Raw genomic sequence first — 14,823 nt, forward strand, 5'->3', positions numbered from 1 at the left:
CCCAGGCCCAGAGTTCAGGCCCCACGACCGGACCCAAAAAAAAAAAAAAAAAATTCATACACAAAGTATGGTGACATAAAAGTAAATGATTTACTCATAGAAAGCAGGGTTGGATTATAAAGTGGCTAGAATACAAACTGTTAGAAGATATTAAAGAATGATTCAATGATTCAAACTACATGTAATGGGGTAAAAAACCAAACTGGGTCACAAACATCAACAGACTATTATCAATATGTGGAATCCCAACAATGTATTATCAATATGTGAGACCCCAGTATGTGGAACCCCAACTATTAGCCTATTATCTAGCTCTTAAATAGTTAGGGTATTTACCTAAGGAGTAAAGAACAGCCAAACAAATTTCTATAAATTCTGACAATTTTTTGCTGTTGTTGTTGGTCATGGGGCTTAAACTCTGGGCCTGGGTGCACTCTTCAGCTCAAGGTGAGTGCTCTACCACTTGAGCCACAGCACCACTTCTGGTTTTCTGGTGGTTTATTGGAGCTAAGCGTCTCATTGCTGCTCCTGCCCAGGCTGGCTTTGAACTACAATCCTCAGATCTCAGCCTCCTAAGCAGCTAGGATTACAGGTATGAGCCACTGGCACCCAGCTAAAAGTAATATTCTTACAAGCACTTTTGTAAGACTTAGACCTTGTCCTAAATGTAACATTATAGCTAACACGTGTTATCCTTACCTCATCATTAATATCAATAATATCCCCTACTTTCAGCTCCAGTTCATCCTCATTCTGTGGAATGTAGTCAAAAAGAACTTTACACTGACGTTTCTTCAATTCTAAAGGAAATAATAAAAATTTAGGTTGAGAAAGACGTGAAGGTTCCTTTATCACAGTCATATGACTCACATTAATAAGAGAATAAGAGCTTGCCCTGACCCACACTGTAACATGCACATTCCTAAAATCAACTACAAATAATGACAAGGCTTCCAGCAAGTGAATCTATTTAAACATTTCACTCAAAAGCAAAATATATAATACTAATCTTAAGACTACAAAAAAAAAAGGACAAGGCACAGTGGCTCATAATCCCAGCAATGTGAGAGATGGAAATCAGGAAGAAATACTGTCCAGTGTCAGCCTGGACAAAAAGTTAGTGAGACCACATCTCGATCAATAAGATGGGTATGGTAGTACATGTCCAGCCCAGTTACATAAGAAATATAAACAGAAGAATCAAAGTCTAGCCTGGGCCAAGTGAAAAGAGTTAGACTCTGGAAAATAACACAGTAAGGATTGGTACAGGTGATAGAATACCTGCCATAAGCTTGAAGTCCTAAGTTCAAACCACAACACTGCCAAAAACAAAACATTAAAAATAATCCCAATACTTGAGGCCAAAGCAAGATCATAAAGATAAGATCAGCCAGGATCAGTGAGATACTCCCTCAAAAAATACACAAAACAAAAACAGCACAAAAGAGGGTACAAGTAGAGAACATGTTAGATAAGCCAAGAGCAGCAACAAAAGAGAATGGTTATTTTTCTTATAAGATTTTTCCCATTTATTTATTTATTTATTTTGCCAGTCCTAGAGCTTGAACCCTGTTCAAGCTAGAACTTAAGCACTGTCCCTGAGCTTCATTTACTCAAGGTAAGCACTACTACCACTTAAGCCACATTACTACTTCCAGCTTTTTCTGTTTATGTGGTACTGAGGAATCGAACCCAGGGCTTCATGCATGCGAGGAAAGCACTCTACCACTAAGCCACATCCCCAGCCCACATACAAGGTTTTCAAGACTTAAATGTTCTTCACATATTAAAGCTAAAATACAGATAAACAACAGCAGAAAAAAAAGATTTTTGTAACCCACAGTATAGTTCTAGTCAAATTTGACAAAGAAAAAGAAAAACAGGACAAGGGACGTTAACAGAATTTTTAGTTTAACAAACATAACTAAAAAACAAAGAACAAGCAAACCAATCATTTCTTTTCTTATGACTGAAATTAGACTAAAAGTGAACTGGGAAGAAACCAAACAGTAATATTTCCCCAAACTGACAGACAGCAGCAGTAACAGTGGAGTACGACGGAAGGGCACCTCAGACTTTTTATGTTAAGACAACTGCTACACCTGTTCCACAAATTCTGTTCAGACATGGAACAACTGAAGACAAAGGCTGGGCCATGCGTGGTGGTACATGCCTTGCAGCTGCAGAACTAAAGAGGATGAGTTCAAGGCCAGCTCTGTCATTTAAAAAAAAAGGGAAGAAAAAGTCAGGCATGGTGGCTCATGCTTGTGATCCCAGCTAGTCATGAGGTAGAGATGAGGAGATTCAGGAAGTAAAGGTGAGGAGAATCATAGTCCCAGGGGGCCTGTGGATCAAGTGGTAGAATACCAGGGAAGTGGGAGACTGAAAGCCCAGTACTTGGGGAAAAAATAAAACTATAAATAAGCTTCCTATTATAAAAAAATGGCTCATGTATGAGATCTGAGGATTGCAGTTCAAAACCAGCCCTGGTCAGGAAAGTCTGTGAGACTTATCTCTAATAAATTACCAAAAAAAGCCAGAAGTGGAGCTGTGGCTCAAGTGGTAGACCACTAAGCTTGAGCCAAAGAGCTCAGGCCCCAGAACCAGCACCAAGAAAAAAAAAATCTATTTTGATATAATTAAGCAGAGAAAGAATTATTTGCATACTCTTCTTAATGCTTTTGGTTTGTGGATGTGGCTGAATTCCCCCTGCTGGAAGTCCGTAAGTGCTCATCCGCTGTACAAGACTTGCTACATTTCCATGCCTTTCCCGTTTGATGGGCAAATTGTCATCCTTGGGTTCAGTTTCTCGTTTAATTTCCTATAAAGGGAGAAATAAGTATAAGTTGAATTTTATTTAAGTCAAAATTCTCAAATGTAAAGTGCCAAAATACAGCTAGCTAAAGTCATTATTCTATAAATCCTGCTGCACTGATTTCCAACCTTTAGTTCTGTTCAAACATATTTGAAGAATACAGCTCACTCAGACAATCACCACTGAGTTGGTCTTATTGGAACTAGAGATTGAGAAAGAGAAAGGAAAGTCTGTCTGAAAATCTGCCCAACCTTTACCTCAACACACAAAACAAATCCTCAGATGGACAACCAATAAGGCAACTACAATTCTAAATCTATTCTGTCAAGTGTACTACGAATGTGTTTGAACACAGATATGTTCAGTAAAACTTTATTTCTGAGAATGCTAAAATCTTAATGTTCAAGCCATTTGCCAGTGGCTCCTGCCTGTAATCCAAGCACTCAGGAAGCTGAGATCTGAGGATCACAGTTCAAAGACAGCATAGGCAGGAAAGTCCACAAAATGCTGATCTCCAATTAACCACCAGAAAAAGGGAAGTAGCACTGTGGTTCAAAGTGGCACTAGCCTTGAACAAAAAAGCTCAGGGACAGTGCTCAGACCCTAACCATCTATAAAATCTTTAGCTAGCATTTTTAGACTATAAGGCTCTTAAAAAAAAAAAAAAGTAATACGGCATCTTAAAACTTGGAAACCCCTGTTCCACATGTAGGGGATAGGGAGTGCCATCAGAGTCCTACTTCATACAATCTGATATGAAAATTGTTTCGATTTGTTGAAAGTGCAGATACTTCACCTTCCCTGAAATCAACTAACTATTACCACACTTGGTGGTAAAACCACAGCTACAAAAAAACAAATAATTTAGAAAACAAACATTAACTAAGCATGCTTGCTGTGCAAATATTCAACTAACTACTACTATGCAAGTTGGAAAAACAAATGAGAGACACACTCTGAGCCTTCTAAACATTCATAATCATAATCCGATGAGGCTGGATATAAAAAAACAAATATACAGCAAACAAGACCACTGTAAGCAATCTGTAAAGACATCACTAACTCTCCTCCTCCTTACTTTCTAAACTTCTGATTATTCATTTGTAATAAATTTAACAAGCTGAAGATTGTTTCCTAAACTAAAAAAGAAAATTTAATAATAAAGAATAATTGTTACTTTGGCAGATAACTATTGCAACACTACAAGTCAAAAAGCATGATCTAATACCTCTGAGCAAGCTAGAGAAGCAACAAAATACAATGAGAAACCATGAAGCATCTTGGACTTCAGATGATCTTTTTATTAGTTAAGAAGTGCCATACTTTGCCCATGTAATTCTAACTCCTCTGTATGGTATTCGCACAATAAAATAAATACATTTTTAAAAAAAGAAGTGCCATACAATTACATACTTTTTTTTTTTTGGGTCCAGTCTTGGGGCCTGAACTCTGGGCCTGGGCACTGTCCCACAGCTCTTCAGCTCAAGGCTAGCGCTCTACCACTTGAGCCACAGCGCCACTTCCTGCTTTTTTCTTTTTGCTTATGTGGTGCTGAGGAATCGAACCCAGGCCTCATGCATGCAAGTCAAGTGCTCTACCACTGAGCCACCTTCCCAACCCAATTACATACTTTTAACTGGGAATATGGCTCAAGTGCTAGAGTGGTTGAGTAGCAAGCTAGAAGACCTAAGTTCAATCACCAGTACCACAAAAGAGAAAAGGAAAGTAGACAGATATGTCCGTATATACACATACCAGCACAAAGATGTGCACACAAGTTATTGTCAAGCAGGACACAAAGCAATAAAATTGCCCATAGCTGTATTTATTTCTTACTACTTAAAAAATAAATCCTGTAAAGCAAGAGGTAGAAATCAAACTGAAAATACTAACCTTCACAAAATTATCAGGGAACATTCCTCTTCTCCCATTTAGTTCTCCTTCCAGCCATCCTTCCTCCTGGAGCTTTTTCACATTCCTGATGATCTCCCCAACCCGAATAGTTAATTCATCATCATGTATAGCATCATAGTCATACTCCACAATATAGTCAACTAAGGAAAGAGAAAAAATGTCTACAATTCAACATACAAGTCAGGCGCTGGTGATTCATGCTTGAATCCCAGCTACTCAGAAGGCTAAGATATGAGAATGGCAGCTGGACCCAATCCTGAGCAAGGAAGTCCATGAGACTCTTACTCCAATAAGCCACCAGAAAGCCAAAATGGAGGTACGGCTCAAGAGGTAGAATGCTAGCCTTGAGCTAGAAAAGCTCACAGACAGGGCTTCAGCCCCAAGTTCAAACTGTAGGACCAGCACATGCATGCACACACAAGTGTGCGTGCGTACACAGACCCCCCAACAAATCTAATGTACAAACTACCATAAAGCGTATCATAAAACGGAAGAATCTGGTTACCAACAAGAATTAATAATAGAAAGACACAGAAGCCTATCTCAATGATTTTAAATTTTAACTGTAATTTTAATTATTTGGCTACTTCAGTTATTGATCATCTTGTTTAGAATACTACATAGGTCTTTTAGGTAGACAGCACAGGCTTTTATTTTTATTTATTTATTTATTTGGTCAGTCATGGGGCTTGAACTCTGGGCTTGGGCGCTCTTCCCTGCGCTCTTCAGCTCAAGGTGAGCGCTCTACTGCTTGAGCCACAGGCCACTTCCGGTTTTCTAGCAGTTTATTGGAGATAAGAGTCTCAGGGACTTTCCTGCCTGGGCTGGCTTTGAACCATGATCCTCAGATCTCAGCCTCCTGAGTATCTGGGATTACAGGCGTGAGCCACTGGCACCTGGCAGACTTTTACCAGCGCTGGCAGACTTTTAATACTATGAAGTAGAACCCCAATACTTCTCATCTTCCATTCCTGTAGTCACATTCCCATGTAACTCCCGAATCTAGAGTATGTATAGCCTGTAAATGACTGCTAACCAAACAGTAAAATTTATGGTTGCCTACATCATAAATTCTTTTCAGCTATCTACAAACATCCATAGCATTTGTGTGGTTAGCTTATTCAGTAACCCACTTCCAAGGTATGGCAAACAATTGACTACTTTAAAGGAACCTATCAGGATGAGCAATGAAAAACAGAAAGAGCCACAAGAGATTACAAAATACACAAAGAGGTTTGCCAATTCAACATTCTAAAAAGAAATGCTCCAGGCTGATTCTCTGATATATTATAAAGCTACAAATCTAAATTTAAATATCAATAGATCAATAATCCAGGAAAAATACCACAAACTCCTCAAAGCAGGGCTAAGAAAAACATTCCTCAAAATAAATTGTACCATTTTGAGTTCTAAACAAAAAGAATTCAAATGTATAACTAGATAATGAATAACAAAGACCAAGCACAGATTATCAGATAACAGCCTTTATCTAGCTGAGGTACATGATGGCACCTTATGCCTGGCACTAAAAATACCCCTTGAGTACTAAGGTACTCAAGCTGGGCGCTGGTGGCTGTAATCCTAGCCACTCAGGAGGCTGAGTTACGAGGACTGCTACCAAAGTCAGCCAGGACAGGAAAAGTCCATGAGACTCTTATCTTCAACCAACCACCAGAAAACTGAAAGTGGAGCTGTGGCTCAAAGTGGTAGAGTGCTAGAGCCTTGAGCAAAAGAGCTCAGGGACAGTGAGTTCAAGCCCCAAAACAAACAAACAAAAAAGGCTACAATTTCCCAGCCCCATGAATTAACTAGCCTAAAACATCAAACTTGAAACCATAATGAGAGGAGCATGCTACATAATGACTTTTACCTCACATATCCTATAAATTCTAGTAGAAGGAAAAAGCACACATACACAAACACACACACACACGAAGAGAAGAACGGAAAGTTGCTATGGTCAGAATGTGTTCTACCAACACACACACACACACACACACACACACGAAGAGAAGAACGGAAAGTTGCTATGGTCAGAATGTGTTCTACCAAAATGCATGATGCCCAATTTTAAGTATTAAGAGGTGGGACAAAGAGGAGGTGATTTGATCACAAGGCTCTACTTTTCATGAGTGGGATGAGTGGCCATCTCTGAAGTAGACACCAATTCTGCTTTACACCTTGATCCGGGATTTCCTAGCAGCCTACATAACTATAAGTAATAAGTATCTGCCTGTAAATTAACCAGTCCTATGATATTTTGTCATAGCAGGCCCAACAAACTAAGACGACGTAACAAAATAATGGAAAGAAGAGGGAGGGAAGGAAGAGAAAGGGAAAGAGAGAGAAAAAAAGGGAGGAGAAGAGAAGGAGGAGAGGGGAGGGAGGGAAGGAGGGTTTCTCCTTAATAAGGTCCTGGTAGAGGTTATGGTGAGATTTTACTTTTCGGTTAATTGAAGTGTGTGGTACTTTTTATGTCAAGGGTGAGGGTGTCAAGGACTCAAAGTAAGGTTTCATGACGTATTGTTGAAAAACCAGTACTGTTTAAAACTCAAGCTTAATGGGGTTGGGAAGGAGGGGTTGGGGAGGAATAATAAAGTGACACTGATCAAGAGTTATTGTATCCATATACTATTTACTGAATGGCAACTCCTTTGTACAGCTAAAGATAAAAATAAAATTAAAAAATAAAATCATGCTTTTAATAAAAATCTAAAAACTGTAGACCCAGTAAAGCAGTTCATACTTTTCATCCCAGTCACAGGACACAGGCCGATCACAGGTTCCAAGCCAGCCGGGATTCCATATTGAGAACATATTTCAAAAGGGAAAAGCACAATGACATGCACCTGGAGTCCTAGCCACTCAGAAGGATCCCTTGAGCCCACAAAGTCAAGACAAACCTGGCAACACGGCAATACAGACACAAGAAAAGGGGAGATGGGAAACCTTAGAATCTAGAACTTTTTAGAATTACTGTACACAAGAATACTATTGCTAGCATCAAACTTCTACTGCTCTGCTCTAATAAAGATATATTCAATTAATAACAAAATCACAGCAAGCATAGTGGCAAATGCCTGTAATCCCAACACTTGGAAGCAGGAAGATGGTAAATTGAAGCCTGCCCATGCTACACAGACAGACTTTGTTTAAAAACAAAAAAAGAGTGGGGGTGGGAGAGATAAAGGAAAAGAAAATGTTACAGAATTAGATCAAAGGTGACAAAAAATATAGCCTCAAAATTAAAAAAAATTAATGGCACAACTGATAGCTTACCATTTCAGATTTAGAAAAAATAAGAAAAAGAAAAATCACCATTTTCATGTACCTAGTGCCTTTTACTCAAATCCTAAAAGCATCCAAAATCCATCTAAAAGGCACACAAATTGGAATGTTTCAATATTCTAATATGTTCTTCCAATATTCCATGTTCCCCTCATTTTTATTTCCAGTATTAATTTCAAGGAGGCATAGAAACTTGTGGGCTGGGAAGGTGGCTCAGTGGTAGTGCTTGCCTTGCAGGCATGAGCCACTGGGTGCGATTCCTCAGCACCACATAAGCAGAAAAAGCCAGAAGCGGCACTATGGCTCAAGTGGTAGAGCCCTAGCTTGGAGCTGAAGAGCTGAGGGACAGCACCGAGGCCAAGTTCAGGCCCCATAACTGACAAAAAAGAAAAAAGAAACTTGTGTAAGGCATGTTTCAAGTCTGACCAAATAAGTACCATGTGAATAATCATCACAAAGTTGTACAGACCTCATATACACACAAAAGAATCCTATGAAGAATTACTGAATATATACACATAAGCACAATGTATAACACAATTAACCTTTGGTGAAAGCACTTTTTTTGTTTTCATTTTTGGTGGTTTGGGGATTTGAATCAGTGTAGGCAATCTACCACTTGAGACAGAAATCACATCCCTGAAAGTACCTTTAGGAGAAATAGTTGCTCAAACCTACCAACAATGTAAAATAACGAGCTACATTTTCTAGGTGGTAAATGTTTCAAGTGCCTTGCTGTCATTCCTTTAGGTTGGCTGCCTGTTACAGGCTGGAGCCTCACTGGGTAGCCTGTTCCCCCCTCCTCCCCTGCAGGCAGGTTTGTGACAGCCCCAGTTAAATTTCTTTGTTTTACACACTGAAATAGTTCTTGTTACTTGCTCTGTTTAACTCAAAATGTTTCAGCAGACCAATATGAGTCTAATCCTGTCTCTATACCCAGTCATCTTGTGAGCAACAATCTCTCTAACTTCAATTCCTGTTTCTAAAGAATGGAAACAATAATATTTTATGTCATAACACTCGTGGGAATTAAATGCTCAATGCAATGCCTAGCATAGTAAGCATTCTCTAAATGCTAATCATAAGCAAAACACCAGCTAAGCAAAATATCAACTGCAAGGAAATTTCAAACTTACCAAAAAGTAGGAAGTTGCTATAAAAGTCCACTCCATTTTTCAGTAGACTTTTAAAAATAACACTTTAACAGACGATTGCAAAATGGAAAAAACTACAGATGTCAAGAATCACCAAAAAAAAAAAAAATCTCAAATAGTCATCTGAATTTTTCCATGTTTCTAAACAGTCATGAAAAATATATTTCTTCTCCAAAAAGTATGTGTATTCTTTTTTTTTTTTTTGTCAGTCGTGGGGCTTGAACTCTGGGCTTGGCGCTGTCCCTCAGTTCTTCAGCTCAAGGCCAGCGCTCTACCACTTGAGCTACAGCGCCACTTCGTGTTTTCTGGTGGTTTATTGGAGATAGGAGTCTCATGGTCTCTCCTGCCTGGACTGGCTTTGAACTGCGATCCTCAGATTTCAGCCTCCTGAGTAGCTAGGATTACAGGCGTGAGCCACCAGCGCCCGGCTAGTATGTGTATTCTTATCATCAAAAAACTGTGGGCTGGGAAGGTGGTAGAGCGCTTGCCTTGCATGCCTGAGGCCCTGGGTTCGATTCCTCAGCACCATATAAGCAAAAAAAGAAAAAAAGCCGGAAGTGGCACTGTGGCTCAAGTGGTAGAGCGCTAGCCTTGAGCTGAAGAGCTGAGGGACAGCGCCCAGGCCGAGAGTTCAGGTCCATGACCGGACCCAAAAAAAAAAAAAAAACACAAACAAAAAAAGAAATGAAGGAGAGCAGTGACTCCAGTGGTAGCGTGCTAGCCTTGGGCACAAAAACTGAGGACTAGGGCCCAGGCTCCGAGTTCAAGGCCCAGGGCCAGAAAAAAGGATATATGTACGTATATATACATATATATATTTGAAAAACAAAATACTGCCCAACTATTGAGCTGAAATCATACTTCATACATTATATTCCTAAGCTCTAGCACAATGCCTGATATATAGCACAAAATCAACAGCTTTTTCTAGCACTGAACTAAAAGATATTATTGACATTTTTAACTCATATTTTAAGATTGCCAGCTTTAATTTCCATTTAGTTTTCCAATATAAAAAACAAACATCAACATGCTCAGCAAATATGTAAGTAATTGCTCCTAGAATACACTTACTATTCTAAGTACACTGGGAAATGCAGCTATGAAAAATCAAAGTTTTCTGTACTCTTGGAATTTATACTCTAACCAGAGTGAGTCATAAGTAAATATTAAGGAGGCTGAGGATATATCTCGGTGGTAAAAAGTTTGCCTAGCATGCAGGAGGCCCTGGGTCAGATAGCAAAATAGAGAAAGAAGGAAATATTGAAATATACTATAAACACAATAAGTAAATTAAAGTAAGTTACAGACTGGAGGAGAGAATGGACAAAAAAAAAAGTAGGGCACAACAAAGCAGACCAACAAAACCTGTTACACATGACTCATTTTGTCCACTATTTTGAATGTCTGTTAATATAGACAAAGATGTCAAGAAACATTTGCTGAATTTAAGTCCAAATATTACCAACAGAACTGTAGTTATTATGAGGAAAGTGTAAAATAATGGCAGATTAAAAAAGAACGAAGCCATGCACTAGTGGCTCACACCTGTAATCCTAGCTACTGATGAAGCTGAGATCTGAGGATCGAGGTTCAAAGCCAGCCAGGAAAGTCCATGATACTCTTATCTCCAATTAACCACCAGAAAACTGGAAATGGTACTGTGGCTCAAGTGGTAGAGTGCTCGCCTTGAGCTGAAGATCTGAGGGACAGCTCTCAGGCTGAACAGCCCCACAACTGACAAAAAAAAAAAAAAGAACGATCCAAATGCAAGACATTCTTTATGTTAGCCAGGACTATGTGACTTAGATTTTACAAACATTAACTTCTACACTTGATATCCAAAACATTTTGGTACACTCTTATAGTTAAAATCAGTTTAAATGTTAGGTAAATTTCTGACATCCTCTATACTGAACCACTGTTGGGATGCTGAAAGCAGTAGTAAGACGGTTCTGATGTCTCTGCAGAAAGCATCTTAGTCTCAAGGGAAGGGCTGCTTCAGTCCAACAACTCTTTGCCAGGAAGAGGAAAAGTACCATGGCTATTGTTGCTAGAGTTTGAATCCGGACTGCTCCCAAAAGGTCTACATCCCCAGCCGGTGTCTCTACAGACAGGTGACCTAATTAAAGAACTTAGGTCACCATGTCATGCCCTTACACCAGAAGCAAGGGCCAAGAGACCATGAAGTCTGTGAAACCATGACCCCAAACAAATCTCTCCTCTCTTCAAGTTATGATCTCAGGTATTTTGCCACAGCAACAGAAAGCTGACAATTACAACTACCAATTACCTCCTATATCATCCCAGTCAAACTGCTGAGAAAAGTAAATTTCCTTCCAATGCAAGAATTTATATTGTGATCTTCTTTATGCTTCTGTTATACTCCAACCTTTCTAATATTCACATGAACTTAGATATTACATTCCCTCTCACATGTGGATTTGTAACAGTCACATGCTAAGTTTTACGTTATCTTATTCCTATCACATGAATAAGCCATCCCAACAGATTTGTGACATTCAACAGTAACAAAAGAGAAGCATTTTTATCAGAATCAAGGATTCTGAGAAATTTTCATTAAAAAAAAGTTCATTAATCTCTAATCAGCAACTCCTTTCCTTCTTGATACACCTTCCTGCTAGAGTCTCATGAATGCTAACGGGCTCTACACCACTAAGCTACATGCAACAGAGCTACAACCCTGGCCCCAAAACCTTTTAATACTGGTGGTTAACTGTTACTATAACTATACTCAAAACTATCTCTCTACTGGAAAGCCCTAGTAATTAGATGCTACACACCCTGCGCTAAGTGGCACTGGTAAAGCATTGTAGATACTAGATCAGGCTTCCACTGTCTCATACTTCCAGCCTGAAAGGAAAGGAAGCAATCTGAAAAAGATGGCAGCATATTAAATCCTAGGACCAAACAAAAGAGAGGTTAATAGGAATGTTCTCGATTATTTGAGAGACAGACTACCCCCATTAAAGCCCAAAGTTATTCAGGATCACTTATATATTCAGCTACTAATGTTGACTAGTTCACCACATGTTGACCAATGAGGTCCATGGATGAGGGGCTCAGAATCCTGTTAGCATTACTGCTTGGCTCATCCTCAATACTTTCAATAACTAAACTCAGGATGTCATGATCCCTGGGGGGAGGGGAGGGGCGGGAGAGAACCCTACTCTATATCCCTCATAAAAGTCCTAGACCCTGTCTGGGGTTGTTTCCCTGGTTAGGTCTTTGAGGCCCATTGCCAGATGCCATTCCCTCTCTTTTCGCCCCAGGCCGCTAGTCTGAACCTCCCCACCACAATCTCACTCCCACACCACTGACATGCTCCACCTGTATCTACACACTACACTTTGCTACACATACTGCCTAATGTTGACTAGAGGTGGGGCAGGTATGAACCTCCACCCAGATTTGCCAGACTAGCCTTCTCTTTGTCTCATCTAGCAACACTGCCTAACTACTGATGTTACTTGGTCCCTAAACTGTGTGTTCAATCTGTAGTAGGTTTTGTTTTCTGCTGTCAAGAAAGTCAAAGAACCACAGTAAGGATTACCCATTGTAAAGTTGTATTTGCATCATTCTTTTCTGAATACAACCACTAGAAACTCGGATCTTTGACACTTTGTGTCTCCAGTTAACCTAGGGAACAGACTTGCAACCCAGCCCTATTCACCAAAATCAAGTCATCTCACCTCTTTGTCTGCCAGTGTTCATTCCCTGACACCTAACATTTCTTTACACAACATCAGTAAATTAAACATTTTTATCAGACTCAAAATGTACAGAAAGTAGCTAACAACAAAACAAAAAAATAAACTTGAGAATTTTAAAATAATTTAAAATAAATTTTAATTTAAAGTAAATTTAAAGTATGTATCTATTGGAAATGTTTCACAAACACACCATGACACAAACCTTCAACATTACATTTTTAGACAGTCAAGTTGACAATATGCCAACAAAAACTTTCTGGCAACTTACCTAAACAGAACAAAACAACTCACTGAGAAAAAGCCTCTGGCCAACGAAAAGGAGATATTACAAAGGCTGAGAGTTGGCATTCATCTAATTGTTTACTGGTTTTTCCTCTACACAGAATCACAAATGTAAATATGATTTCCACATTTCAAAATAGGTGTTGATGGTAGACAATATTTACAGTTATAAGCACATCCAATAGGAAAGTGGGGCAGGGGGAGATACCGGCTTGTAGTTAAAGCTAACTTCAGAATGCCAAGAAATGTTATTCTGCAATGGGGATAGCAGTCCTAGACACAATCCACCCGATGCCCAAGGCACCAGGGCGATGGGTGTTATAAATTATGACTCTAGGTCACCAAGAGTTTAATTACATTCTGTACTGTATTTCAGAGACAAAATGTGTGTTTACTTTTGGAAACATTTTCACATAAACTAGTTAAAGACACTTTAAAATCTGATGCGTAAAGGAACAAACCCACGATTACCCTATAAGCTCAATTAATCAACTGGGGGGGGGGGGAATACATTTTAATGTTCCAGAGGGCAGATACTTTATCCACTCCGAGTTCAAAAGCACTGTGCATATAAAAAGTACCTGAAAGTAGGAGGAACAGAGAACATAAAATTAGAAGGTCTAAGAAAACAGAATAGCTGGGCGAGTGTCTCTAAATACTATGCTCACAGCATCCCCCCCCCCCCGCGGCAGTGTGGGCAGCGGTGCCACATCAGCAGTGCTCCGCATGTGTGGCGACACTCAATTATTTTTGTCCATTTCATGAATTATTAATTTTAGTAATGGTCTGTTGACAGGAAGCGGTGCCAACTTTCCACTGGAAGAGGTGACAGCGTCTTCCCTGATCTGCTCCACAAAACCAGCCTTGGTGCTGCTCCTAGCCAACATCTGCTGCCTTACAAAGTGGCACGAATCTGATTGAGGGAAGGGGATTTAAAAAAAAAAAAAGAAAGAAATCTGTCCTTTCTTCCAAGTTGCGTTTCCCTATGGAGGGAGTCGCTGCCCAGGCGCAACTCACTGAACAAGACTCCTTTTCAGACCGAGCTGCGAGGGGGCGAGGCCGCTCTCCCCGACCCCGGACTTCGAAAAGCTCCCAGAAAACAATGTGATCAAAGGGCCTGGTACTTTTCTCAGCGAGGAAGTCTAACTCCAAACAGGAAGCTGCTCCTCCGAGCGTGCCACGCTGAGTCCTCCCAGGCGCCAGCCTCCTCCCGGGGACGGTCGAAACGCCCCGGGCCCGCGTACGGCCCCGGCGAAAGCGGGGCCCGCGAAGACCCGGACTTCGCCGTCCGGCCAAACATCCCTGGCGATTGGGGGGAGGTCGGGGGGGGCGCAGTCGCTCCCCGCCTTGCGCGCGTGTGCACAGCTGCAAACGCGATCCCACGCCCGGGAAAGCTCCAGCTCCACGACGCCCCCCGCAGCACCGCGGACCCGCGCTCCGGGGGTAAGCTGCGCGGTGGCCCGGGAGGGCGGCTCGGGACGGACTTCTAGCCCGGGGCGCGGAGCTGGGGGGGGGGGGTAAGGACGGGCGCCCCCCGCCGACGTTCCCCGAGAGCCCGGCCGGACACGGCGGGACGAGGCGCCCCGAGCCCTCGCTCCGCCCGAAGAGCCAGGTGGAAGGCAGGGCGGCGATCCCC

At 40.9% G+C, this 14,823-nt stretch overlaps 1 protein-coding gene across 1 annotated transcript in view; it reads right to left on the bottom strand.

The window, feature by feature from the left end:
* Nucleotides 1–9,189, bottom strand: part of Cd2ap (CD2-associated protein) — a 35,035-nt gene extending 25,846 nt beyond the window's left edge. Inside the window, exons 1-5 of the mRNA XM_013019076.1 lie at nt 9,154–9,189; nt 7,476–7,632; nt 4,709–4,869; nt 2,668–2,821; nt 700–800 (exon numbers count right to left, since the gene is read on the bottom strand). Coding sequence (XP_012874530.1) covers nt 700–800; nt 2,668–2,821; nt 4,709–4,869; nt 7,476–7,632; nt 9,154–9,189 — 609 coding nt within the window. The remainder of the gene's footprint in view (nt 1–699; nt 801–2,667; nt 2,822–4,708; nt 4,870–7,475; nt 7,633–9,153) is intronic.
* Between the last annotated feature and the right edge of the window lie 5,634 nt (nt 9,190–14,823).

This window comes from Dipodomys ordii, unplaced genomic scaffold (genome assembly GCF_000151885.1).
Source record: "Dipodomys ordii isolate 6190 unplaced genomic scaffold, Dord_2.0 Scaffold44, whole genome shotgun sequence".
NCBI lineage: Eukaryota > Metazoa > Chordata > Mammalia > Rodentia > Heteromyidae > Dipodomys > Dipodomys ordii.